We start from the raw sequence: 25,860 nt of genomic DNA, 5'->3' as shown, positions 1-25,860 counted from the left end.
CCAATCAGGTATTTTGTAGTAGCAGCAGCGTCCGATAAGCCAATCAGAAAATTGTAGTGGGTTACCAAGCAGCTCCCGTGACTAATGCCTGTCATATGACTGTGACACCCATGGAGACAGTTACAAGGAACAAGATTTGCTCTCGGATTTGAAAAGAAAAAGGGACCTTCTGTACCGAATTTATTTTTGGTACAAAATGCCTCCGACTCTCTTCCAGAAACTTTTCAACAAGAAAAATGCGTTTTCGTCGCCACCCCCGAGATGTAACAAAGATGACCCAGCTTTCAGGTAACGTTAGCTATTTTGTTTGTGTGTGTGTGTACATGTTTCTGGTTTTGTGTTTGTAACGTTTGTACATTAACGTTATTATGTTTTACTTTCGCTGTGGCGCCTTGGAAGCATGACAGAGTTTTTGGCGTGGTGAATATTTTGTACTCGCTGGCACTTTACAAACCAACGCTGTTTTTAGTTTTGTTGATTTGAAATTGATCTAGCAAAGTGTGGTGACTGGAGACGTGTTGTGCCTGTTGGTGAGGTTAGCTAAAAATGCTAATGCTAGCAACCAGACGTTAGCGGGGGGCTGCTGCACGCGCTGTCTCTCGTTTGGGACTTTGCTTGCCTCATTAGCTCACACTTCTTGCGCGTTAACACAAGTATAACAGCTCGTGTGCAGTTGATAATAAAGTGTTAATAAGTCAATGATAAACGCTTCCTCCCTCCATTCCTGAAATGTGTTATGACGTTAACCAGCTAAACCGTATCCTCGCTTAGAAGTTGCAGAGGCACTGTCCTCCTTTCCCCTTTGTCTCCCCCGTGTCCCCCTTTGTGTTGCTTTGGTAACGGCAGTAAAGCCTGCGTGGGAAGAAAAGCAAAAAAAAAAACACAACAAGGCTGGCGAGACGGTACAGTCGCACTCTTTTGTCGCTTATCTTGAGCTATACCACCGATAACTTGGAGCAAAGTACAGCTGGCTTCTCTCAGTCCTGCGATGGTACTGTACTCCTCGCCAGAGCCGTCAGACAGTAGAGGAGGACACAGTGTGCTATGTGTTGGAGCACATGTGATCACTTCAGTCGGTCACTGATGACAGACAGCTCCACGGCAAACTGGGCTTCAGCCTCCGTGGACATTAGTGCACTCTGGGGATGCACATTGTTCACATTTTCTGATAATCGAAAGCGGCAAACACGAATATTTTTCGTTTAATGGAAATCTATGTCATGTGTCTAGATTACAAAAGTGATGCCCCGCATAAACGAGAGATGGTATGGCCCGATTTAACGCGGCACTTGTGTACACTAGACAAATAGCTTCATATATCTAGTTTATAGCAATGATGCTTGGAACAAATTCAAGATTAGTATAATTCTGATTTGTAGTACTGTAGAACTGCACTAGTTGCAGGTGTATTAACAACAGACATAATGATTCAAAACGCATGTGCTCTGTTTTCTTTATTTATTCCTAAAGCTATCATGTCACCACTGTATGAACAAACATGCATCATATTGTTACAATTGGGCAACATTTTCGTTTTTCTGGATTACAGTGACATGTTGTAAATCAGACATTTCCCAATACTGATATACTTACCATGGTATTGTGCATCATTAGCAGGTTACAGCTGGTTTTAAAATAGAGTACCTTGCGAGTAAAGTAAGACATGTTATGTCACTATAAACAATATAAATACTTGATAACTAAAAACTAAATTCAATCTGACTGAGCAAGGCATCATTAAGCTGACTATTAGGATACTCTATACTCCCTGAGTTGATTTACAGTTTCCCTGTATATGTTCTTACACACATTCTGGGTCAGGGTCAGGGTCAGGTTCGCCACCATGGGGAAAACGCTCTTTTTAGTTTTAAAGACACTTGCATTGGCAAATTTTGCTCTTGGCCTGCAACACATGGATATATTTTTCAAAGGACCTGAAAGCTTACTCCTTGTGATGTTACTTGCACTTTGGCCCATGTCTGTGCCAGCTGCACGTTCCATGGCCATAAAGGTGTGTGTGTGTGTGTGTGTGTGTGTGTGTGTGTGTGTGTGTGTGTGTGTGTGTGTGTGTGTGGTTGGCTTGCTTCAATCCTAGAGCAAAGAGGCAGACAGCAGGCATTTCTGTTAACTCAGTGGTCAGATGTGCTCTTCATACCTCTGGCATGAGCTCCCCATTCATCAGGCATGAATTGCTCTGGAGAGGGCAGCATTGTGAGAAGACAAAGGCAAGGAGACATGGATAGAGAAGACACTTGGGTGGTAGCAGGAATAGTCTAGAAAGAGCCAGTATTATAAGTTTACTGTTAACTTGTCACTAATAGATCGGATATGTTGTGTATTTGGGATGATAAAAGTAATAAACTTAAATCAGGTGATCGCTCATTTTTACAGCACATTCTATTGTTTTTAATACTTTGCACTACCTGAGCTGTGAGAGTAGCATATTACATTTGTTGAGTGCATTTTGTATCCAAAATATATATTTTTTTCATCCATATATCTGATGTAAAAAAAACCTAAAATATATTATAGGCATCAGCCCAAAACAACCAATAACGGTTGGGCTTTATACATATAGTGCACTATTAAACTCTTAACTGGGTTCTGCTCTGGCAAAATCCTTGCAGGTCCTTGCTGTTTTGCAATCCTGTTGCCCTGCATAATGTATCACCCGAAGCTCTGTCATAGGTTCACACCACCGTGCCCGCCGGAATACCACAGAGGGCAGCAGGTTGGCTAACCCTGGGAGGAAAGCCTAAAAGGCCTCTCTGGTTTCCCTGGCAGAACCAGGGACAGCATGCTGTACATTACACTGAGAGCTCCTGGCTCATCATGTAGCAGTCAGAAGCTTGATCGTTAGCCAGTAGCTTTGTCCTTCCCACCCACAGCCAGACTGCTTTTCCTGGCTGCCCCCTGCCACTGCTGCCTGCTGAGGAAACTTCCTTCTTGACCCAGGCCATACAACTCAATATATCTGTGTTTGTGCTAAGAAACGACGTTGTGTGTGTGTGTGTGAGAGAGAGAGAGAGAGAGAGAGTGTGTGTGTGTGTGTGTGTGTGTGTGTGTGTGTGTGTGTGTGTGAGTGAGAGAGCGACTGAAAGGCTGAGATGGGTGTGGCCAGCCTTTTTTGTTTTTTTACACTATTTTGTCCTCAAAAAAACAAATCAGATGTATTTATATAAAAATAAAAGAGGGGTAAAGTGATCAAATAAGGTACCCTTGTACTGAATATTTCAACCATATAATTGTGAGGAAAAACATTTTTCTCTGCTGTTTATTGTATAGATTATTATTTCTTAATGAGAAAATAAAATATTTTTACAAGCCAGCTCAAAGCTTTTATCCAATTCAGTTTGTAGGTGCACATTGCAATTTTAAAGTTTGTATGAAATGGGCAAACGTCTGGAATAAAGATAAAACCTTGTGGTAAATTTGAAATATACTGTAGACACACTAAATCATATATGAACATATCTCAGAATCCTCCTTCCTTTGTGAAAATGTATAACAAAATGAAACACCCCATCAGGTTTATTCAAAGTGATACATTTTTCCTTGATAATTTACAGAAGAAGTAGTGTCAGGTTCCTGATTGGTGTGGTGTCCTTCCTCCATTGCGTACTTCCATAACTCAGTGTGTCATGTGAGGCTTTCATCAATCTCAGGCTGTCATGTTTGTGAGGCGATCACATGACTGAGTTCTTAGTCAAGTGTGTGTTAGTGCGTCCTGCTTACGCATTGAATACTTTTTTAACTTTTGCATATTTAAAGTAGTTTTCTGATACTCCCTTTCAACTAACTGATAATCCCAGTGTACAATATTGCAGTCTTTCAGTCTATTGCGCAAATGGACATCGCAATGCAGATTTTATTAAAAGACCCTCCCCCCCACCCAAAAAACAAACAAAACCGATACCGCTACTCTCTTCTGCGTGTGTTTGTGTGTGCATGCTGCAGGCCTGCCAGGGTTCTCTAAAGACAGCGGCTGTCATCAGGTTCCTATCATGGCTATTCTAAGTGGCCACGCTTGGCCTTCTCAGAACGGCGAGGTCAAGGTAAAGATATAGTTTTACGTAAAAGCTGCACACGCATTACACACACAGTAGCATTCCGGTGAGAGCTAGTATGTCGGCTTAATGTTAGGATTTAAAATTAGGACTGCAGGATATCGCTCCTCTCGGTTTATTAGTTGGTGGTTGTTGTTGTTGATGATCGCTTGGTTGGTTGACCTTTCTAGATCATAGTAAACTGGCATATTACCATATCAACACATGACACATTTGTACAAATCTGCATTTCTTGAGGAATTTATGTATCTTTCTTCGCCAATTCCCAGAATCACATTAATCACAAAGTGTTTGTTGGTAATCGGTTTCCAGTTTCGCAGTTGATGCTGATGCGTGATACTGAGGGCGGCAGGACGTCACAAACGGTGCAAAGATAAGGTGCAGCATATACTACAGACTGCAGACGTTTGAGACAAACTCAAAAGAAAATTTGTGGCACTGACATTCCAAGGAAATTGGTTGGTTGTTTTTGCCTACATTTACCTTAAGTAATTTACAGGAATTGCATCAATATTTATGTATATCAGTCCATTTATCTGTTTCACTGCGATGACCAATTCTAAAAAAATGTCGTCCGACTCTGGTAAAGTGCTTTGGATGACAACTTCCATCCATCGAAAAGGAACTTTTTTCTTTACCCTTGAAGGTAAAGTTATGAATAAAAAAAATCATACCTGCAACCTTGTTTAGGGCAGACATAGTGACGTGGCCTTGGATGTCCACAGATAACCAGCAGTGCGATTAGTTTGTCTGTTGGGATCTTGAAAGTCAGACCAAAAAGCTACATCACCTAATTAATTAGCCTACTTTCAGCCTCTAGATGAGAAAGTGGGGGAGGTGGTTTGACTGAGGCAGGATGTGCTGACAGGCAGTATCACTTTGCTTTAGGAGTGAGCAGTTAATCATGACTATCATATGACACTTTATTTACAGCTGGTTAGTAAATGAAGCAAAGAGGAAAGAAGAACATTTTAATTTTCATGCAGTTATCGCATTGTGGAAGCAAATCTGCTTTTCACCATGAAAGCTACATTGACCATACGCCCTGATTTCTACATAGCTTCCACCACTCCTTTTCAGTCTGATGATACGTTCATGTGTTACTTTTTAGGAAAAACAGTCATTACTCAGTCTCATCACTTCTTTTCTGTCATGTGTTGCTAATTCAGAAGAAGTTGAGACGGACAAGTAAGCCATAGTGTACACATTGTCATTGAAATACACATGCACACACAAAGATACATACATAATATGTAAGTTTCGAGACACTATGAAGAGAATACCAGCCAAAAAAAGTTTCCAACAGACAAAACTTTCTCTAGGATGAACAAAATTTTCACAAAAGTATACTGATTAATCCACCGATTTTCTTTTCTTTTATATAGTGTTCATATTATTCCTGGATTTTTATAAACATATAGACTTTTAGCTAGCATCTCTATGATACAGTACTAACAGACCTGTCAATGTTAGACTGCGTTGTAGCTGTGAGTGGGCTCGGGGCATTGCAGCATCTTCCCCCACTTAGAATCATGTGATTGCAGGAATGCAGAAGTCCTTGATACAACATAGCCAACAGGAAAACCAGCAGGTATGCAGGTAGTCATGTGCTTTTTAGACCATGTGTGCCAGTTTCTTGAGGGTGTAGTTTTTTACCAGATCTTACTCGGACCAAAACAATTATTAGCTCAAGGAAGTGCTGCACTTGTGTCGCTTTGGCAAGAGGTATATACTGTATTGTGTTTCACCATGGGACTTGGCCTCTCCAGCAGCAAAGAAGTTTTCCATCTAATAAGAGGTTAATTTTCAGCCCATATAGCATTACACAGGTACAGCAATCTGTACATGGGAGGTTTCAAATTTGACAAACAGCCAGGTGGTGGGAAGTATCATGCCTCTCTGAGAACTGTACATGCAGAAGGTGCCCTTATAAGGCTAGACAGATCTAAAAGATTAGATGTGTTTACTGTTCTTCTGTGTCACTCCAGTGATGCATATCTAATACACTTCCATCATGGGAAAGTAGCATGTTGTCACAGACGAGCTACAGCTTGCAATTAACAGTGCAGCTAGGACTCATACATGTGTATAAATCCTGATGCATCATTAGTCAAGGTGCAGGATAAATGTGAGAAACGTGGCTAGATACATAGTTGCCATGCAATCTGTTGATGAGTGATGAGATATCGGTTTGGCAATATTGCTGTTCAACGTTCTCGCAGGACAGGTCACCTCAGTCAGCAATCGCCTACAGAGCAGCCTGCCCTTATGGAAAACCAGCCTTAATTCATCTGGATTGTTCTGTGATTTGTTAGATATCACACATGCATTTTGTGCTCAGTGTTAGTGGTTTTCACTCATGACCTTTTGTCATATGTGGTTACAGTGGTTAAATACACTGGGGCTAGCAGTGAGACCATAACTACCCTAAACTGGTACAAGACTTTACCTTAAATGCTATGATGCACCCATAGTAGCAAATTGGTGAAATTGCAAGATGATTGATTGCTTACTAGGGTAATGTAGCCATTTATATAATGTGTGTACAGTCAAAATCTATTTTATGTATGCACTGAGCACAAAGCCGGAAGAACGTCACACAGCTTGGACTGAGAGGATATTTATGTAACTGTCACAGACACACACAGACACACACACACAGACACACAGACGTTCCTGTGGCAGTGGAGAGAGAGAGAGCGCGAGGGCTCTTTGAGGTCAGTAAGTAAGCTGATGTCAGACTCTCTGGAATCTTGTTGTGACCTTTTATCATTATACACATGGAACCTGTGCAGCTATGGATGCTTATTTCCCATTGTTGCAGACTTCACTGTCAAATGTTAATATATTTCTTGTTTCACCAGAAATTGGAGAATATCAACATATGTGCCTTCCATTAGTATGCAATTAAAAATCACAGTGCATCGAATGAGTGCCTGACTTCTTGGGTGTACTTAGATAAAAAAAAAAACGTCATATATTAAATTTGTATGTTCAAATATCTCAGATACACATTTATGGTAGAATCATTTATTTTTAGGCTCCTGGATTAATCAAAAGATGCAGCGTAAAACGTTGCCTACAGTCACCAAAGTTCAGTAATTTATATAATAACCCATGTGTGGAAAAAGTTTCAGTTCTCTGATTTACTGTTAATTGTTTTACTTTGCTACAGATTTTATTAAGCTGTCACTTGTCACAAAACTAACCACCATCTATGTATTTGTAAAGGACGAAAGAAGAGGAAACAACATCTGGGGAAGCTTTCACCTAAAACAGATTGGTTTCTTTAAGATGTTTGTTTCCCTGCTCTTTCTTCTAAGACGTCTTTGTTCGGAGGACACATTATACATTTACGCATACGTGTTTTTAATTTATCGAGGGAAGACAAGGGAGAGCGGAACAAAATGAGTGGGATGAAGAAACGACACACAAACAAATCCCCACTGTCACTCTTATCACAGGGCTTTGTGGCAGTCAGCAGTCCGGGCTCGCTGCTGTTGCTGCCTCTGTACTGTCCGGCACACACAGTGCTCCTGCGATCACCTGACAGTCTCATGTTGTTGTGTGAATTTAGTTCACCGCTATTCTTAGACCTTGCTTTGGCTGAGAGAGGAGAGGAGAAAAGAGAGAGGAGTAGAGAGAGAGAGAGAGGAGTAGAGAGAGAGAGAGAGAGGAGTAGAGAGAGAGGGAGAGGGCTGGGGAAGGACTGGGGAAGGACTGGCAGACTCGCAAAGATGCCCAGGTAGGAGTTGGTAATATTTAACCAGGCTTAGGTACATCCAAGAGGGTTTGGTATTGTTGTTTAAAGGAGTTTTGTTTGTGCCGTTGTTTCTTTAACGTTCGTCTTCTGCCTAAGTGGCAACCTGTGGCTGTTACCAGCTTGGCAGCACTTGCAATTTGAGGTAACCTGATTGTAGTTTAAAGATTGATTCTATCATTTGAGGTCAATGTTGTATAATGAAGATTAAAGGATTTGTGGAGACTCATACCTTTTTTGTTTGTGTGTTGAATTTGGATAAGAAAAGAATTGTGTGGCATTTATGTGTTTGGGTGGAGTTGTAGTTCAAAGAGTTTCTGTTTCACATACCTGTGATCAATTTGGATAACTTTTTGTTCAGGACTGTTGAATCATTTAAAAAAAGTAAAGGCCCTGTTTGTTATCTTCTTGGCATTTTGAAATGAACCCTACATAAAACTGTTGCTGAGGATTTTCCTTTTAAGATAAACAGGTTGTTCAAAATGATTACTTGTATGCGTGTATGTGTGTGTGTGTGTGTGTGTGAGAGAATCTTTGAGTCATTTTTGCTTCAGATAATTGAGGACAAAGCAGTACAAGTATGTAACAGTCATGAAGTCATGTGCTGCGTTTATGAATGACTCTCCTCTCTTCTGTCAGCGCTGGGACTGTCACAAGCTCACTGATGGAATACTTCCTCCTTTACACTCGTTCTGCCTCGTCTTTCTTTCAAATGCTTTTCTCTCTATCTCAGATGTTTTTGTGTTTCTGTTTTGTATGACCTTTTCTCTTATGTAAGCTCAAATCTGCTTTTCTCTCCATCAAATTCCAATATTAGCTGCATTTTCTCATTCAATATTCTTTTGTTGTTCTCAGTTTTTTTCTGCTTTTACAAAGGGATTTCTTTAGTCTGTTTGCCGCTGTTTATAAAAGGACGCTTTCTTTTTATTGCCGTCTTTCTAGCTTGGTCTCCTGTTTTTATTCCTTCTCCCTTGCATCTCTCACTCTGTGTATTCCCTGTTATGTTTAAAACAAAGGGAGCAGTGAACTTGGTGTCAAATTATGCAGATCTCCTCTGTGCTGATCTGAATATAACACATGTTGTTTTTGTAATTGTTGCACACATTTTTTGACCATAAATTGAACAAGATCACACAACTTCTGAGTAAATTTAGATTTTGTTCATTCAAAATTGTTTTAGTACAAAACATATTGGTTTAAACGGGTTAAATCAGTTAAGAATATATTTTTCTCAATGAAAGAGAATGGGGTCATCCAAAACACATAAAGATGCACAAAAGCTGAACACATGGAAACCAACAGCACATTTATAAATAAACCACTCATAAGGGCAGTAGTCTAGTTGCAAGGAGGCATGTGACTAAAACGACCGCCTGATGTGTAATCTTACACACAAGTCTATGAGCTGAATATCGACCGAGCCTCCATAACAATGCAATTTGAGCTCATTATGTAGGCCAGGCAGGCGTTACGTGAACAATATAAATGTCAGACTGGGTAAGAGGTTGGGTCTCTCCCTGGATAGAAACCAGGAGGAGAAAACTGAATGTTTTTGAAAAAAAATGCTTGGCCTGAACAAAAGAGCAGAAGAACAACAAACAGCCATTTACAAGCCGAGAAGAGACGTATGCGTTGAAACCATGCACGTGGTTGATTATCATGTAACCAGAGTTCTTCCTAATCTTGGGTTGGTTGGGATGCCTCCTCTTGCTCTGCTCGGTATTGCTAAATCTCTACCGGTGGATATATTTCTACGCTTGGTCTTAAGGAGTTTAAGATGTCTGGAGTTTCTTACAATCAGTCCTTGTTTTTGAGAATAGTGTAAGAAAATCTTCTAAACAGTTTATGGTTAGAATACCAATAACCTTTTGCAGGAATAACCTGTTGTACATGGAATGACTCCACCAGTGTATATCAGTTTCAACAAATGGTGCATGTTTTTGGTTAGATTGTGATCACTTGTTGCAAAAGAGGTCAGTAATTAGGCTTGGTCCACAAGGACCTATCGAAGCCTCCTGAGCAGATGGAGCAAGTGTTACTTGCTACAAGAAGACGCAAGCTTAATATTATTCTAAATGTGAGAGAGATGGGTGTTTGTTCAATTCCCTTTTAGGCACAAAGGGCAAGTAGCATTATTCTGTAGTTTCAGCATTGGCTTGGCCTCAAGGCAACCCATACACCTCTTCTATTAGGATTAGGATTAGGAAGCCAAAAGCCACTTGTTTCCTGCATGTGTTTTATGTTTTAACGTAAAGGCCTCCACTGATCACTCAGGACGTGTTTACACGTTCAACAAGGTTAGCTAATGTTTCCAAGTGTTGACTAAACACATTTTTATTTAAAAATTTGTTTTGACATTAATCTGAATTTTTTGTCTGAAAGTTGTCGTAACTGTATAAGACAACTATAATGCAACAGCATACAGTGAAATGTGGCTCCTTCTGTTGAATGCCCACAAATCCAAATTTAAATTCAGATGTAGGTTTTGGTCCCTATTGGTATTCGGCAAGCTCAATCCTTGAGCTACTGGATTGAAGGCTGGAGATGTTTCAGAAATAGTGAGGCAGTTTATCGAACAATGTTGCCCGTATGAGTCCCCAAAAATAAATTCTTGTATGACCTCTTGTAGGCCCCTTATGACAAATGACTTTGGTTTGACATCTTAACACCGCAGGCTGTAGCACATGACTTCCCTCCCTCATACTCCCCTGCACGACTGAATCATTTTGCGCCGAAGAATGCTGACCATACTTTGACACCAGTGTTTGGTAATTATTAGCTCACATGGTGGGTAATGTACACGTAGACTTTCTCTCTAACATACACACACAGAACCACACACCAACACAAAGGTATTCCCTGCCCTGTCAAGGCTCCCTGACCAACAACTGAAATTCTGTTTTTAAGTCTGGACTCGTGTGTACAGTTTTGTTTGCAAGTGCAATGGACTTAACTGTTCCTTTTCCACCCCTCCCCACCAACCCATTTACTATAAACACTTGCGTTTGGGGCGAGTCCCTACTCCCAAATAAAAGGCTATATTTAGGTCCAGCTCTGTGTCCATCTGCCCATCAGGTTAGACAGAAATCCTGTCTATTTGTTGGTCCATTCCCCTGTCAACTTTATAGCCCCTACTTAATCAACTAGGGACTGAGTTTCACCCAAAAGCAGAGGGGAGTGCCAAAGTGCTGTGAAGGCTAGTTCCCACAGTGAGATGTAAATACGTAACCACATCCTCACAATATTATCTGAGATGACCAGCATTTATAAGATGAGCTGAATGAAACTACAGGTTACCTAGCAACAGCCATGGAGCAGGGGCTGCCAGGGAAAACAGCTTAACTGTTACTTAACTATTGGACAGTGTTTCGTGCCAGCATAAATGTACCACTACTACAGTCTATATTAGTTCAAAATCTAACGGCCCACATCTCCAATATGGCTTTAAATCGAATCCTTCTCGACTGGTTATACTGTGTGAATGTAGTGCAGGGAGGAGCTGCACATTTAAGAACATGCAGATATTCCCTGGATTATTAAGGAAAAGGTATTTTATTAAGTTTCTTTGCTATTGTGGTACACTGTACCTCTGTTGTGGTGTGTAGGTAGTAGGTTGGCTTGGATCTTTGTTGCTCTCTACTGGTTTAGGTATGATGAATGATAGCTATGGCATAGAGTCTGTTGGCTCAGCCCTGCCCACTGGGAGAGATGAGGGCTTAATCAGATTTATTTTAAGCTGGCTAGTACTACATTTCAACCTTTTCCCTCATGCCCAGAGCATAGCCAGTTTTCTGATAATATGGATATATGGCAGATACCTTGTAGAAATGGGGGTACTTTGAGCTCCTCCACTATGGCTTACATTTGCTACACAACATAATCTGTTTTTAAAAAGCTGTCCTCTGCGACAATTGCAATGCCAAATTAGTAAAGTACTCTTAATGAAATGTCCCAAGTCTCAAGTATTTCATTTTTTTATAATGCAGAGTTGTTTATTCTAATGTGCGTATATTTTGACAAATCGTAGGGTTAATTGAATACCTGCAGTTGGATATCCAGAAGTATTCTTTTCCTTGAGAGACCAGTAAGTAATGTCTATAAATGTCAGAAACATTTTTAAATGAAAGGAAGTGTTTGCCTTTGTCATAAGTAGGAGTGTTGCGTAGCAGTTATTATTGTTATTGTATTTTAAAGACAAAGTTATAAAGTGTGAAAGTACTCAATTTCATAATTAAAAGGTTTGTGCTCCGAATTTGTATTTGCTGTGGAAAAGGTTTTATTGTTGCTCCACTGTTTCTTTCAGGACTTTTTTGGAAGGGTTTTGTTACTGGAGCTTGACCTCATTGTCTCTGATGTGCAAATGTTCTGGAAAGAATGCTAATTTCTTCCGCTTTGTCAGTTTATTTGTACTAATTGCCTTATTTTCTCTCGCCTTCCCTCCTCCTATTCCTGCATCTGTCTATTCCAATTGCTTTTGACCCCTCTCTCCTCCATCCCTCCTCTCTGTCCATTCTTGCTTCAATATAGCTGGCCAATCCCCCAGCTGGATCCCAGTCAGATCCGACTGATAGTGTACCAGGACTGTGAGAGGCGTGGCAGAAATGTCCTCTTCGACTCCAATGCCAAAAAGAGGGGCACGGAGGAAACCCCCATCACCGTGAGTAAAACGTTTTGTGTGTGTCATTTGGAGGCCCATCCTTGGTTTGTATATGCCAGATAGACACTGTTTGTTACTGGTCGTATTGTAATGTCTGCAATTGATCTAGCCAGGACTCAAACTGTGTACATGCTGATGCAGGACATTTGGTTCCATGTGGTATGTGCTCTAACCACGCTGGTGTCCAAAGCACAGACATATAAAATTACACATTTATGATGTTCAGAAGCCACAGCACCTTATCGTGCGTATCCTGCATCCTCCACAGTTAACAGCGTCTGATTGAGGGATCAAGAGCGGAAGGCAGGGAATGTGTTAGACAAGGTGCAAGTTGTTTGTGGGTGTGTTTTTTGTTTATGAATCGCACATGTATTTGTTGTATTCATTTACTTAATTTCTTATTTATTTTAAAGGGCAGTAGTGAATAACTTAATTCCTTTTGCTGTTGTTATTATTGCCTCCGCCAAGCAGGTAATGTTTTGGTTTGTTGGTTGGTCTGTTTGTCACCAGGATTACAGGACAATGTTCATGAAGCTTGGTGGAAGGGTGTAGCATGGGCCAAGGAAGAACCCATTATATTTTGGAGCAGATTTTAATCACGGGGCGGATACACACATTATTTTTCACTTATGGAAAGGGCCTCGGAGGAGCTCTGCGCTCTCAGAGTGCCCTTCTAGCTATTTGAATGTTTCTATAGGTTTGTAGGATTTAAAAGGTAATTTGACTTTTTCACCAAAACTCTGTTAGTCACAAAAAGCAGCTGAATGAGTACTTGTCAACATTATAAAGTTTATTTTCTCTGCAGTTTTAAAACAAAAGGTCTGTTTCCCCTTATGACTCAATGGATGTCGAAAGGTCCTGTGATCAATTTTCCAGGGCAAGGCTGTCCTGAAAGCAGATATCACCTTTAACTGTTAACATAATGTCAGAATGTTTGTCTGTGTGTGCGTCAGGAAGTGCATGAGATTCAGAATTGGTAAATTGTCAACTCAGCCACTGAGAAACTATGATAGCAACTGTTTTACCACAGCGTAGCAGTCTTTATCCGGGTGTGTGCAACAATAGCTTTCAAACACGTCAATGATGTATTTTAAGTGTATGGCCTCTCCCATACTGCACCTGCTAGCTGATTATTTTTTTTATACAATCGGTGACACATGGTCAACACTATTTTTCCTTTTGTTGATTTTTAATAATGCTGCTGCATGTTCCTGTCTGAGTGACCGGTTTGTTCTGGAGCGCTTATCTCCAATAATAATAGCCTCAGCTGACAACCCATGTGTAAGCAGCATTCTTTCATCCTCACATGACAGCCCTGTCACTCAGTCTGTCTTTCTCTGGCTCTCTGTATGTCTTAGTCTCAACCTCTCACTCTGCATCGCCCTTCTCTACCTGTCTCTTGTCCTTTAGTGTCCTGATTGCTGTCCTCTGCTTGATTAATACATTTATCTGGTTATCTTACCTACATTATCTCTGTAATACTTTTATTTATCTTTACCCATTTGCCTTTCTCTCCGTCTCTATCCACCCTTTAAAATCGCTCTACCCCTCTCCATTTAGAAAATGCATGCTTTCTCTACTTCTGCTCCTGAATCTAGATGTATTTCTAACTCTGTCCCCCTTCTTTGTTGTTGTTCCTTCCTACCATACTCAACCTGTCTTCGTAGTGTTTGTTAACCTTGTCACTCTACACCTCCCTGTCCCTCCTATCAGTCTTTTTTTATCGTCATGCCTTTTCCACCTCCATCTCACCTGCGTGTTTCACCTGTGTTTTTGCTTCCTCTTTGGCTCTCTTTTTTCCCACGACCAGGATCTGCTCTCTTTCTGTCCATCTACTTCATTATCATGTCCATAACCCTTCCCTCACACAGAAACACACTCATGCTGTCTTGTGACACCCTGACATTGAAACTTAGATTGTCTGTTTGCTCAACTTTCTCAACTCGTGCACGTGGATTTACTGAAGCTCTACATTTGGATTGTACTGGTGCCAGATATAGATGCACAATAAGAGAGTGTGTGTGTGTGCTGTGTGCGCGTGTGTGTGTGCGTGTGTGCGTGTGTGTGCGTGTGTGTGGTCTTAAAAAAACAACAACAAGATAATGCATAAAGAAATGTAGTTCTAGAAGTCAGTGCAGTGTGAGAGTGTTGCCTGGGCTGATGCTAATATTTTGGTGCATTCTGCATCGTTAGGGCTTTGCCAGCTACTGCGTAACTTCTATCACATGATGGCTATTTTCTTTTGTATTTTTTTCTTTTTTTTGTCAACTCAGGCAAATTTATTTTAGAGAGACCAACAGCAGGAACAATCAAAGCACAGAGGGCAAGAGAGAATGAGGAATAGAGAAACAAGGTATGGATGGAGCATGTATGGGATGGTGAAAAAGAATAAAAAATGAAGAAAAGGGTGGGTTATGGGAGAGAATACAATCTGTAAGTAAAGAGGGAGCGAGAGAAGAACACACATCTGTTCCAGGAAAGAAATGAATATATTAAAGGAGAGGAAGAAAGCTGCAGGAATTAGAAAGGGACGAAGTTGGAGTGGTGGAGGGAGCGACGGAGAGAAAAAAGGGGAGGGAGGGAGGGAATGATTGCAGTGCTGCTCGCTCACGAGTTCCCGAAAGAGTCATATGACTGGCAGTCACATGCTGCTGGCCTCTGTGTACACACCTCACACTGCACTGCAGCGAACACACACACACACACACACACACACACACACACACACACACACACACACACACACACACACACACACTCACACACTCACACACTCACACACTCAGAATCAGCCTGGCTTCATAAGCATGAGGACGTGTGTGTGCTACAAAATCCCTCAATAGAGGATAAATGTACTTTAAAAGAGCAGAATGAAGCAAAAAAAAATCCTTCCCTCTTTTCATTCTGTGTCTCTTTGTCTCCGTCTTGTTTTCCCTGCTTTCTCCTCCTCTCTTACATTGGCAACAGCAGTGGTTTCAAGTGAGCCATTACCAGAGCCTAGCTAAAAAACACACCCACACACATGCACACAGACAGACACACAGACCCCCGCTCCCCGCCCTCCCAAATGCATTCCTCTCGAATAGGCTGCCAAGTTAAGAAAGCACATGACACAGGCTGATTGAGCTCACATTGCTTTTAGTTTGCTGTTTACACAAGTGCTTCTGGATCAGCTTTTTATTGTTTCTTTGACCTGAAGAATTTAACTTTTATTTATGTTTTTCCATTAACAATTTTACTTGAAATGGGCCAGTGACTTTTTATATTTGGCAATTGTTAACGTGCCATGGCATCATGGTGAAATTAGACAATTTTTAACTTTTTATAGGTGTTTGTGTTTTGAGTCTTCCATTACCGAAATCCTTTTAGTAATTTATATTCCCACATGTATTTGCTATTTCCACACCCTAAGAACTAAACACACACATTTCTGCATGTGTCCTGGTGACTCCATGTGCACAAAATAGGGTTCAAGCTAATTTTAGTTGCATTAATTATTACACATTCTTTCTTGTTTTGTCCCCAAGTATTTACAAGGATGAGATGTAAATAACAACCAAAAAGCAACTTAATATGTTTAGCCATTGTTGCTGAATGCACTTTAGCATACCAGCCAAACAAGCTTTCCTTTTTACTATGCACTCCACCAGTTAATTATGTTTTCAGAGGCAGCTAAAGTCTGTTTACGTCCTTAATGGCTGCAAACTAAGCACTAATGAAGTTGTGCTCATGTCTATATGGGCGATGAGGAAATCTGCCGTTAAGTGAAAGTGTATTGTTATTTTCTGATATAACTTAAACCTTCTTCAGAGTTAGATGATCCTGTGTTCATGGTATTTGGCCTTTTAATATAGTTTTTTCTTTTTTGTTGATATCCCATAGACCACTGAGGGCCAGGTGAAGATGTTCGGGAAATGCTGCCAGCTCCGTCCTACAGGAGGCAGCAGCAGTTCCCTGGACAGCTCGTCCTCCTGCACCTCTGAAACCAAGGAAACTAAGGAGCAGGGCATCCGCTTCCAGGTTACACAGAATTTCATGCAACTTTTACATATGCACTCTCCTGAAGTTATGTATATTCATACTCATACATCACAGCTGCATAAGCAGGTATACAGACAAAACGCTCACGTAGACACTGTAGACCCAATCTCCAGTGTTAGACAAGAAAATCTTCAATTCACTGTGGAGTTCATGTCTCTGAGGGGTTGCAACATAACACATTTGTGCTCCTCCTCTCTTCACCAGGGTTCGAGGTGTTCGTCCGATGTGGTAATGCTGGGGGAGATGATGTTTGGCTCTGTGGCTATGAGCTACAAAGGTTCCACGCTAAAAATCCACCAGATAAGGTAATGACAATAGGGGTGCATCAGTGGCGTTTCCCTCACAGCTGATACTGGCATGTAAAGGAAACACTTTCTTTTGACTCCCCCCCCCCCCCCCCCCCCCCCCCCCCATTTAATATGGAGATGAAACATACGCAGTGGAAAAGGCAGAATAATATGAATTGCTTTAACATTTTAGGATTACATTTGTGGATTTGTTTTCTAATGTGGGCGGTTCAAGAAGAAACAAATGAGGTCGGGTGTGAAAGACGCACAAACGTGCCCAAGCACATGAACTTGGAACACATGCTGATGATCTTTGTCCTTGCACTATCGTTATATCAGATCGCCACCTCAGCTGATGCTGAGCAAGGTCTTCACTGCCAGGACGGGAGGCAGCGTGTACGGCAGCCTCAACACGTGAGCACACACGCTTATCAACACACACGCACATCTCGCCCTGTTTCCTATGGCAGCTTCTTTCATCTTTCTCTCGCCCCCTCTTTAACTGTCTCAGTTATTGTTTGTTTCTTACTCGATACTCTCATACAAACTGTGCCCTAACTGTAGTCAACTTTGAATATATATGTATATCTTTTTAAATACCCACAATTGTGTTGTGGGTACATGTAAACATCATCTGTGAAACCTCCTAACTTTTATTCTTGGTTTTCTGATATTGTGCAGGTTGCAGGACAGCCTAGAGTTCATTGGACAGGACGGCAACACCCTAAGGCCTGATCAAAACACAGCACCCAACAGTCTCCTAGGGAACATAGGTAACCACAGAAACCCAGTGCCACACACCAAACCTTCTTTAGCCACCAACGACAGTCCTCCTGCTTTTTCTGTTCACTTATAAATGAATAAGTTTTGATCATAGCCAGAAACTCTGTGTAGTTACGTTCTTCTTGAAACGCCATGTAGAGCATCTACGACTACATGCTCAGTAAGTTTTATTAAGTTTCTACTGTCAGTATTTTTAACACAGTTGAAGTGACTTGGAAGTACTGTGAGGAATCAACTGATTTATTTTCTGGCTTTTTGACTCCTTTTTAACATTCCTGTTTGAATACAAACCAGGCTGCATAGACTCTGCCAACAGCTCTCCCCGACTGCTCCCCGGCACTAACCTTGTAAATAAGTTCTCTCAGTAAATTTACATAACCAACTGCGATCCTATCAAACACTCGTAGCAGTATATCTCTGCCGTGACTCAACCCTGAAAGTCATGGTGACTCTACTTGTTACTCGTGGTGAAACTCACGTCTGGAGAAACTAAAACCAAGCACCCTACGAGTTCAGCATAGAGAATGACAGGATCCCAATAGAAAGAAGAATATCTTTATTTATTCTTTAAAGAATGTAAAGAACTGTTGGCAAATTCGGTGAATTTTCTCTGTGTCATCTCTCACAGAAAAGACAAAAATGATCGACTCTCAGATGTAAAGTCTGTCATAATTGTTTGTGTTTGATGCGCTGTGTTGTAATACCAGCCTTCTTGTTTGTCTCTATGACTGACTGACCCACCAGCTGATGGTCATTAATTCATTCCATATTAAACGGCTCTTGTAACTCAGCTCGAGTTGGTCGGACAACAGGAGGCAGCCAGCTTTCCTCCTTATTCATTCACTAACCACGGGTCATGTTTTTTTTGTCTGTTTTCCCTCTTCCTCCCTTTCTTCTTTTCCATGTTTTTGTCTGTGCTGCGCAGGATTTACTCAGCTCTGCAGCCCGCGAAGGGCCTTCTCTGAACAGGGTCCTCTGCGCCTCATCAAGAGCGCATCTTTCTTTTCAGGTTGGCGCTTAAAACTGGCCATGACTGATGTGTGCCAGTTGCATGCGTGTGTATAGACTGTAGTGGCAGTAGCAGTATTGTACAGGCCTTGGGTCTCAGCGGCTGCATGCCTGTGTGGTGATTCTTGCACTAGAAGTGGTAGCAGTAGTCATAGCATGCAATTTCACAGCACGTCTGTAAATAACTTGGGTCAGATAGAAGCTGCAGAAAATGTTCTCGGTTGACACGTTTGTGATGTTCTTCAAAAACAAGATGATGTCTTCACTTAAATTTGTTGTTTTTGGCAGACGAGAACATTTTGATTCAAATCCAAGTGGATACAAATACCTGTGAAAATGCCGTTCTCTGCCCTGCTCCAAAACATCCACGCCAATGAGCTGTGAATTTAATTTACAAATGCTGGTTCACTTGAAGTTGGCAGTGAACATAAAAAACACTAACTGGTGTTTAGTCAACCAGAGGTCAAATAAGATAACCTCACCCGTCAGCCACAAAGTTTTTTATAATATATCTGCCAGAACTATCTGACCCAGGCCTGCAGGTGTATGACGCACGCACAAATGTAGTGCATGGGTTCTCACTGGTGTTGGTGGCTGTTCAAGTTTTTGCAGTTTCTTCTCTGTTCTTTACTAACATACCTTCACTTACTAGTCTTTGCCAGTGATTGCGACACGTAGGGAATGATTTTTGGCTGTATGCGCATTTTTAATCAACTATGACAACATCTTTTAATATTCAGCCAGTATTTAGCTTCTGTTTTCTTCCTTTTATGAAGCTTTTTAATGATGCAGTAAAGATTGTCTGAGCATGTATGTACACAGTAAGGAACATCCTTGCTCACACCTTTACACAGTCTGCTGTGGGCCAATGAGGAGGTGAGGAAATGCCTTGTTCAAGGGCACCTTGGTGGTAGTTGATGAAGGAAAGGAAATGGCTACTTAATATTCCACTTTCTCTGCTTTTATTTAAACCAGTAATATACTAAGCTCAAATTCCCATCATTCCTTACATCATGCTGATCAGAGAGCTCCTTTTTCAGAATTATTCAGTGCCATTGCTTTAGTGAGGTGGTGGTGAGTTTTATTTAATTATCATACCCACAATCCTGTTCAGGGCACCCTTAGGTTGGCATGGCGTTTAGTTGAGCAATGTTGGTATGGTCATAAAGTACAGTATGCCTCAGGAGTGCCTGAATACACAAACACTCAAAAGCGTTTCAACAAAAGCTCATGTTCACTTGCTCATTTATAATCTCAGCCAGAGCTATGCGCTCAACTGCACATTGAAATGCTGCGTTAGTGGTTTTCACACCTCTGCTGTGAGAATCATTGACATTTTTCCCATTTTACACCGAAGTGTTGACGAGAAGGACATTTGAGAACAAGCAAACAGGCTCGGTGACGTTCGTATTATGGCGTCTGTTGTAGAAGGATGCATCAAAGCTGTAGCAGCTGCTGTAGCTAGTTACAGAGTCTATTACAACAGTAGTGCTTTTTGTTTGTTTTGCTTGTGATACTTCCTGTTTTTGGTGTTTACAAAACAAAGGGTGCACTAACAGCATTAGAATAAATCAGTCATTTCACAGTAGATATTAGTCAAACATGTCACTTTCATTGTGGTACATGCTCAGTTGTGTGGTTTATAGTCTAAAGGTGTTGATACTGTGGTTTTGAATAAGCCACTAGAATAAGAGTATTTTGTTTAGAGGTGAAGCATTCAAAAATAATTAGTCTCTGTTAGTTTGTGGAGTAGAAGAGCATTCCCAGGCTCTGACTTGGTGGTGAGAAGAGCATCATCAGTATGTTTGGTGCTCCATTTAGTTGATTACATTTCTCACGTGTTATTTGTCATCCCTCTCTCCTCTGCTTTCCTTCTTTCTCTTCATCTATCTTTTTCTTCTATCTCTCTGTTTCTTTGTCACCCTCTGCCCTCTGTCTTAAACCCTTTCCTTTTATCTTTAACCAACCACTTCACTCTCCATCTTCCTCCTCCCTTCCTGCAGGCCACAGTCACCCAATGGACATGCCTGGCCGAGGGCTTCACGACGAGAGGGACAGCGGCATCGCCAGGTCAGGTATGTTAATAAGGCTAAGAGGTAAAGCTTGGATTGACCTACACTCAACCACAGCTAGGTGTGCTTTCCGCCTTACAGCTATGCTTTGCATTACATTTATTCTAGTCCAGACCAAAGAGGTCAAAGAACGGAGAAGATTAAGTCGGGAAATGATTTGGATTACTACACTTTGGTGTCTCTTCCTTTTCACCACATCACAACACATCATAAGTTCCCACAAATATTTTTGGCATTTCTTTCTCGCTGTCATTGTTTTCCTAAAATGCAAATAGTGCAGGTAATGAGTTTATTTAAAAATAATTGTTTGACCTTCTTTAACTTCACTGTTCCGATGTTGCTTAAGCTGCCACTTCTCTAATGTGGAGTGCTGAGCACTTTTCCACTCATTAAAAGCTTCCATAGGTGCAGCCTCTCAAGGCTAACTGGGTTGTGTATGGAAAAAAGGGTGAGAAAGGTGATGGCTGCAGAGTAATTCCTCTCTCCACTACCAATCCTGAAATGAGTGGAAGACACTGGAGATGTTTACATGACCTCTAGGGTCCGGAAAACCTCCTGCAATGGAAACTCTCCCCCCCCCCCCCCCCTCTACAAACACCACCATGCCCCAATGGCATGACTGGTATGAGGGGAATTGTGCTTTCTGCTCAAACCCACGTCACATGCAGAGGATTAAATATAGCATCTCTCAAAAGCTGCTACTAGTAAACGAGCTTCTAATTCAAGCCTCGTCCTCTAATCTCCACTTTCTCCACCTCCCCACTGAGGTTGGGCCGGAGAGCTCTTTATCTAACTCTGACACACACAAATACATTCCACGTGACACAAACTCTCGTCAAATATTGATTCTTTTACTACATAGCTCTTCCACTCTTTAGCACGGGTTTCTCTTATTGCATCATAGACATTTACTCACCCCGGGAAGCTATTTCTCTCGATCTCTTCAAACACACTTAAGGTCACACACCGTCTATATAGTTCACGTGACCATTGATCAGTACGTGGTGGCTGGGTGTGGGTTGTCATATCATGCCTGGTGTAAAGCCAGGTTGTCCAAGCATGTGACTGCTAGCAGGCTTATATTAGATCTCATATGAAAGCCATCCCATAATTAGGGGAAAAGAGTTGAGAGGAGTGTGTGCAGTTCTGTGTCTTGGATGTGTGTGTTTTGTGTGCTGTATATGTTTGCCCTTTTCAAGTTATTTGTCTTGGTCAGAACAGTTATTGTCCTCTAGCTCTGTGTGTACAATGTGTTGTTCAGAATGAGTAGCCCTACACACTTGTTGTCTGACTCACTCTTGTCCTTTTTCTCTTCTGTCACCCACCATTCGCTCCATCTGTTCCCTATTCCCTTCTTCTCCTCATTCTTGCTCTCTTCATTTCTCCAACCATCCTCTCTCATCTCCTTCACCCACCTCCAATCTTTCTCTCCATACCTCCGCCTTTCCCTTTAGCTTCCCTGAGCAGCCTGTTGATCACTCCCTTCCCGTCTCCCGGCTCCTCCCTAACCAGCAGCTGTGCGTCCAGTTACCAGCGCCGATGGCTCCGCAGCCAAACCACCAGCCTGGAAAACGGCGTCTTCCCCCGATGGTGAGACATATTCTATCTTACATGCACACACACTTGTGCAAGGTACATGTTCAAATGCATAGTGATTGTACAATAGGTGAAGGACAACTATAAAGACTTTCAAACGTACACATGCACATAGGAGAGGGAGACAACCACTCAAACACTGTGGGGCTTTCTTCACAACTTCCCAAACACACTTAACAGATTCTCTGCCAATCACTAACCCCCCTCCATTTTTCTTCCCTGCTTAGGGCCTCTGATAGGCTTTAGTGAAGTTTATTCAGTTCACAGGACTTCCTCAGAATCCATCAGGCAGCTGGGAAAATGACACACGCTGCTGCTATGCACCAATAACCGTGTTCAGAAAAACACACGCATACAAACACACACGCGGTGCTGGGACTAGACAGGATGCTGTGTTGGCCTGTCACTGTACATGCAGCTGTCAATCTCTGAGTGCTCTAACCTACCAGGCGCTTCAAAGCCAAAGCACCTTCTTTACCAGCTGCAACATTACAACAAAAGTATTTTGACATGTTTCCTTTGCTTAAATGATGTGTCTAACTGTTGATACAGATAAAAGGTTTAACTTTATTGAGCTTCATGGGCAAAAGTACTCCGATTCAGATTTACGTATTTGTCCTCTGCTCTGAAGTTGACTCCCGGTGTACTCTACCCTGATCAGGTCAGTCGAGGAGAGCTTCAACATGTCTGACGAAAGCGGCGGACCAAACCTTGGCGTGGCTCGGAAGAAGAAGATTGCCATCGGGGTCATCTTCATGCTGTCCCCCAACACAGAGGAGAACAACCGCTTCCAGGATTTCTTTTTCTCCCACTTCCCTCTCTTTGAAAGCCACATGAACAAACTCAAGAGCGCCATCGAACAGGTGAATTAATGTGTATGACGGTGATTTCTTTCACTGATTTATTGTTTTTATTTACTCCAAAGATTATTGTTTTGATGTGTTAGAGGTTTGTCTTCCTGTGATTACCTCCCTGACACTGAAGATAAGCCTGTCAGTCAAATGCATTCAGCAGTGAGATATAAATAGTATTGAATGCAAACCTTAAAGCCTTCACTGTTGTAATGAGCAGTGTTGCTGTCAGATTGACCTGTCAATGGTCATGCCTTGTATATCCGAGCGTCTGCCTACTCGTGTCTGCTGTTGGCATTGTCAAAGCTGTGGATGACTTCCAGTTATTTCCTCCATCTTTCTTTCGGCCCGCCTCCCTTCCTCTCCCTCACAACTTCCTTGCTCCACCTTTCCTGTAACATTGTTTGTGTGCTTCACTGCCAAATAGCTCAAAGTGCATGTGTGTTTGTGTCATTCTCAAGGCCATGAAGATGAGTCGGCGGTCAGCTGATGCCAGCCAGAGGGCCTTGGCTTACAACCGAATGGTGGACGGACTCAACGAGTTTAGGTAGGGCAACATTTCACATTCACTCAGTATGCCACAGACGATAATAGTAACACAACATAAACTAGGGTTGGGCTCTTTGTTGTTGAAATTCCTCTACGTTTATATTGTGTTGCATTTGCGAAGGCCCCGATGATTGAGGGTCGATTGCTCACTGCGTTAGAATCTTCGATCCGGCCGCTCTTTGAGGATGGAGTTGGTGGCAGGACTTGTGTATTCTGCTGGATGGCGAGTTTTAAGATGGGAGTGGAGATTCGTGGTGTTTCCATCTTTAGTCCCGACTTGTTTATGGCACAGTTTGCTAAACACTTTGTTCCTGCTCTCTCGCTCTCCTTTTTGTTTGGTTTAAAACCAAAGAATCGCCAAATAGTCGCATTTGCATTCTTTTTGCTCACGAGAGCAGACATCTTTCCTACGCTACAACAATCCGTAAGAACCGCTATCGTGGACATTTGCAAACTTTGTTCATTCACTTTCTGTGTCCTGTGGCCAAGCACATCTTCTATCCCGAGCTACATGTGTCGTTCATTTTGTCGATATCAATCCTCACTGCACACCGTGAGACATTTGCAAGCAAAGAATTAGTAAAGTAATGTTTGTCATAAAGTGCTTAAGATGCATGCACGGTTCCTTTTTAAAAAAATAGGTCATCAAGTGCTCCTACTAATCACGAGTTACTGATGTTATGGCTTTTACCATTTTGGCAGCTTTAATGACATGAGAAGTAGATTTCAAATGTCACTCATTCCAAGTTAGATTTCCGTACATATTAGTATATGAAGCAGGCAGTAAACTGTGAGCAGAGCAGCATCTCATCTATCAACAAGGTTTACAAGAGAACATTTGTCATGTCATATTTCTTATGTTCACAATGTTCACATTACTTTGGAGCATAACTGTCATAAATGTACCCTAAAATGCCTCTTTGTTAGTTTACACATTCCATTTAAATGCAGCGTTTCATGGCTATAATGTTTGTTAGTATAGGCTACAAGGACAACTGTCGGTGAGCAGGTAGCGTCTCTGTATAACAGGGTGAATTGATGGAATCTGAAGGTAACAGAGATGAGGTCAAGGGATTGTGTAATTCTGCTCCAGTTACTGATGCGGCGTGCTGAGGTGTCGCAGCAGTCTATAATTAATGAACACTCGCTGGTTTATGTGTGAGGATAGGGGGATGCTGACGGTCTCTGCCCGTTCCTCCATGTTAAAACAAATGTTGTTACTATTCAAATCAACTGAGGGTTTAAAATGTAATTGATAACATGTATACCAACTAAGCCCAGCGAGAGATGTTGAAATATGTTGGGTAAAAGAAAGGAGGAACACGCTGTTCCCTACCTGTCATGAGGAAACCACAGATGTTGCATTTGAACAGTTCTTGCTCTCGGCCCTTGTTTGTGATTTTAAGGAAGCTTATTTGGCTGAAACTTTACTTCTCAACTCTGCACCACAACTACCCTCTGTATAAAGACGATGCTTTATTCAGTCGTTTTTGGAAACGCCAGTTCTTAGAATGATTTAATCTTTTATGTATAATGACATTAATATCAAATCATAAATGTGTCATGATACGGTTCAAATAATGTGTATGACATGCTTGTCAGCACCGTATGACTGTTTGGTACTCATAAAACACACAAACTTATTTTAAGTGTGTGTGTGCACGCATGCTTGTGTTCACTACTTTCACTTGCCAAACACTCACTTTGCAGGCAGTCCCCTGTCTGAGGTTCCCTCATTGCTGCAGTCATATGCCTGTTGACAGCCGGCCACAGCAACCCAAGCCTCCGGAGTGGCAACCCTATCTTCCTCAGACACTGGCCACGAGCACCAGAATAGTAAATAATATGCGAGTTCCCAGGACAAACTAAATATCTGCAAAATCTCACCTTCAGACAGCGGCTAAATATAACTGTAGCCACCTTTGCCATTAAGGGGTTTTGACTTCATGGAACATTACAGAAGGAACCAGAGGAAATGCCTTTGCTCGATGCTGATTCTGCGTTGACGTAGTTGGAGGATGGGCATGCACGCATACACACGCATGCTGGCAAAGATAAGCTGGGCACTTAGCAGAGGCATGTGCACATAAAAGTCACACCAGCCTATATTGGGGTTATATTAGGGTTTGCAGTTAGAGGAAAAGCACGAGTACTGAGGGAGGCAAAGCCACTTCACACACCAGGGTTAG

The 25,860-nt window shown here is 41.7% G+C and overlaps 1 protein-coding gene across 1 annotated transcript in view; it reads left to right on the top strand.

The window, feature by feature from the left end:
• The first annotated feature begins 111 nt into the window (after positions 1-111).
• The window catches only part of fnip1 (folliculin interacting protein 1), a 37,206-nt gene continuing 11,457 nt past the window's right edge, over positions 112-25,860 (top strand). The window contains 11 exon segments of the mRNA XM_029448109.1: positions 112-288; positions 12,355-12,484; positions 16,367-16,504; positions 16,730-16,830; positions 17,152-17,226; positions 17,494-17,585; positions 18,521-18,604; positions 20,607-20,678; positions 22,130-22,265; positions 22,933-23,134; positions 23,584-23,669. Of these exon segments, the coding sequence (XP_029303969.1) occupies positions 197-288; positions 12,355-12,484; positions 16,367-16,504; positions 16,730-16,830; positions 17,152-17,226; positions 17,494-17,585; positions 18,521-18,604; positions 20,607-20,678; positions 22,130-22,265; positions 22,933-23,134; positions 23,584-23,669 (1,208 nt within the window). The 5' untranslated portion in view covers positions 112-196.

This window comes from Cottoperca gobio, chromosome 14 (genome assembly GCF_900634415.1).
Source record: "Cottoperca gobio chromosome 14, fCotGob3.1, whole genome shotgun sequence".
NCBI lineage: Eukaryota > Metazoa > Chordata > Actinopteri > Perciformes > Bovichtidae > Cottoperca > Cottoperca gobio.
The sequence above is the reverse complement of the archived record's forward strand: the minus strand, read 5'-3'. Positions and strand labels throughout refer to the sequence as shown.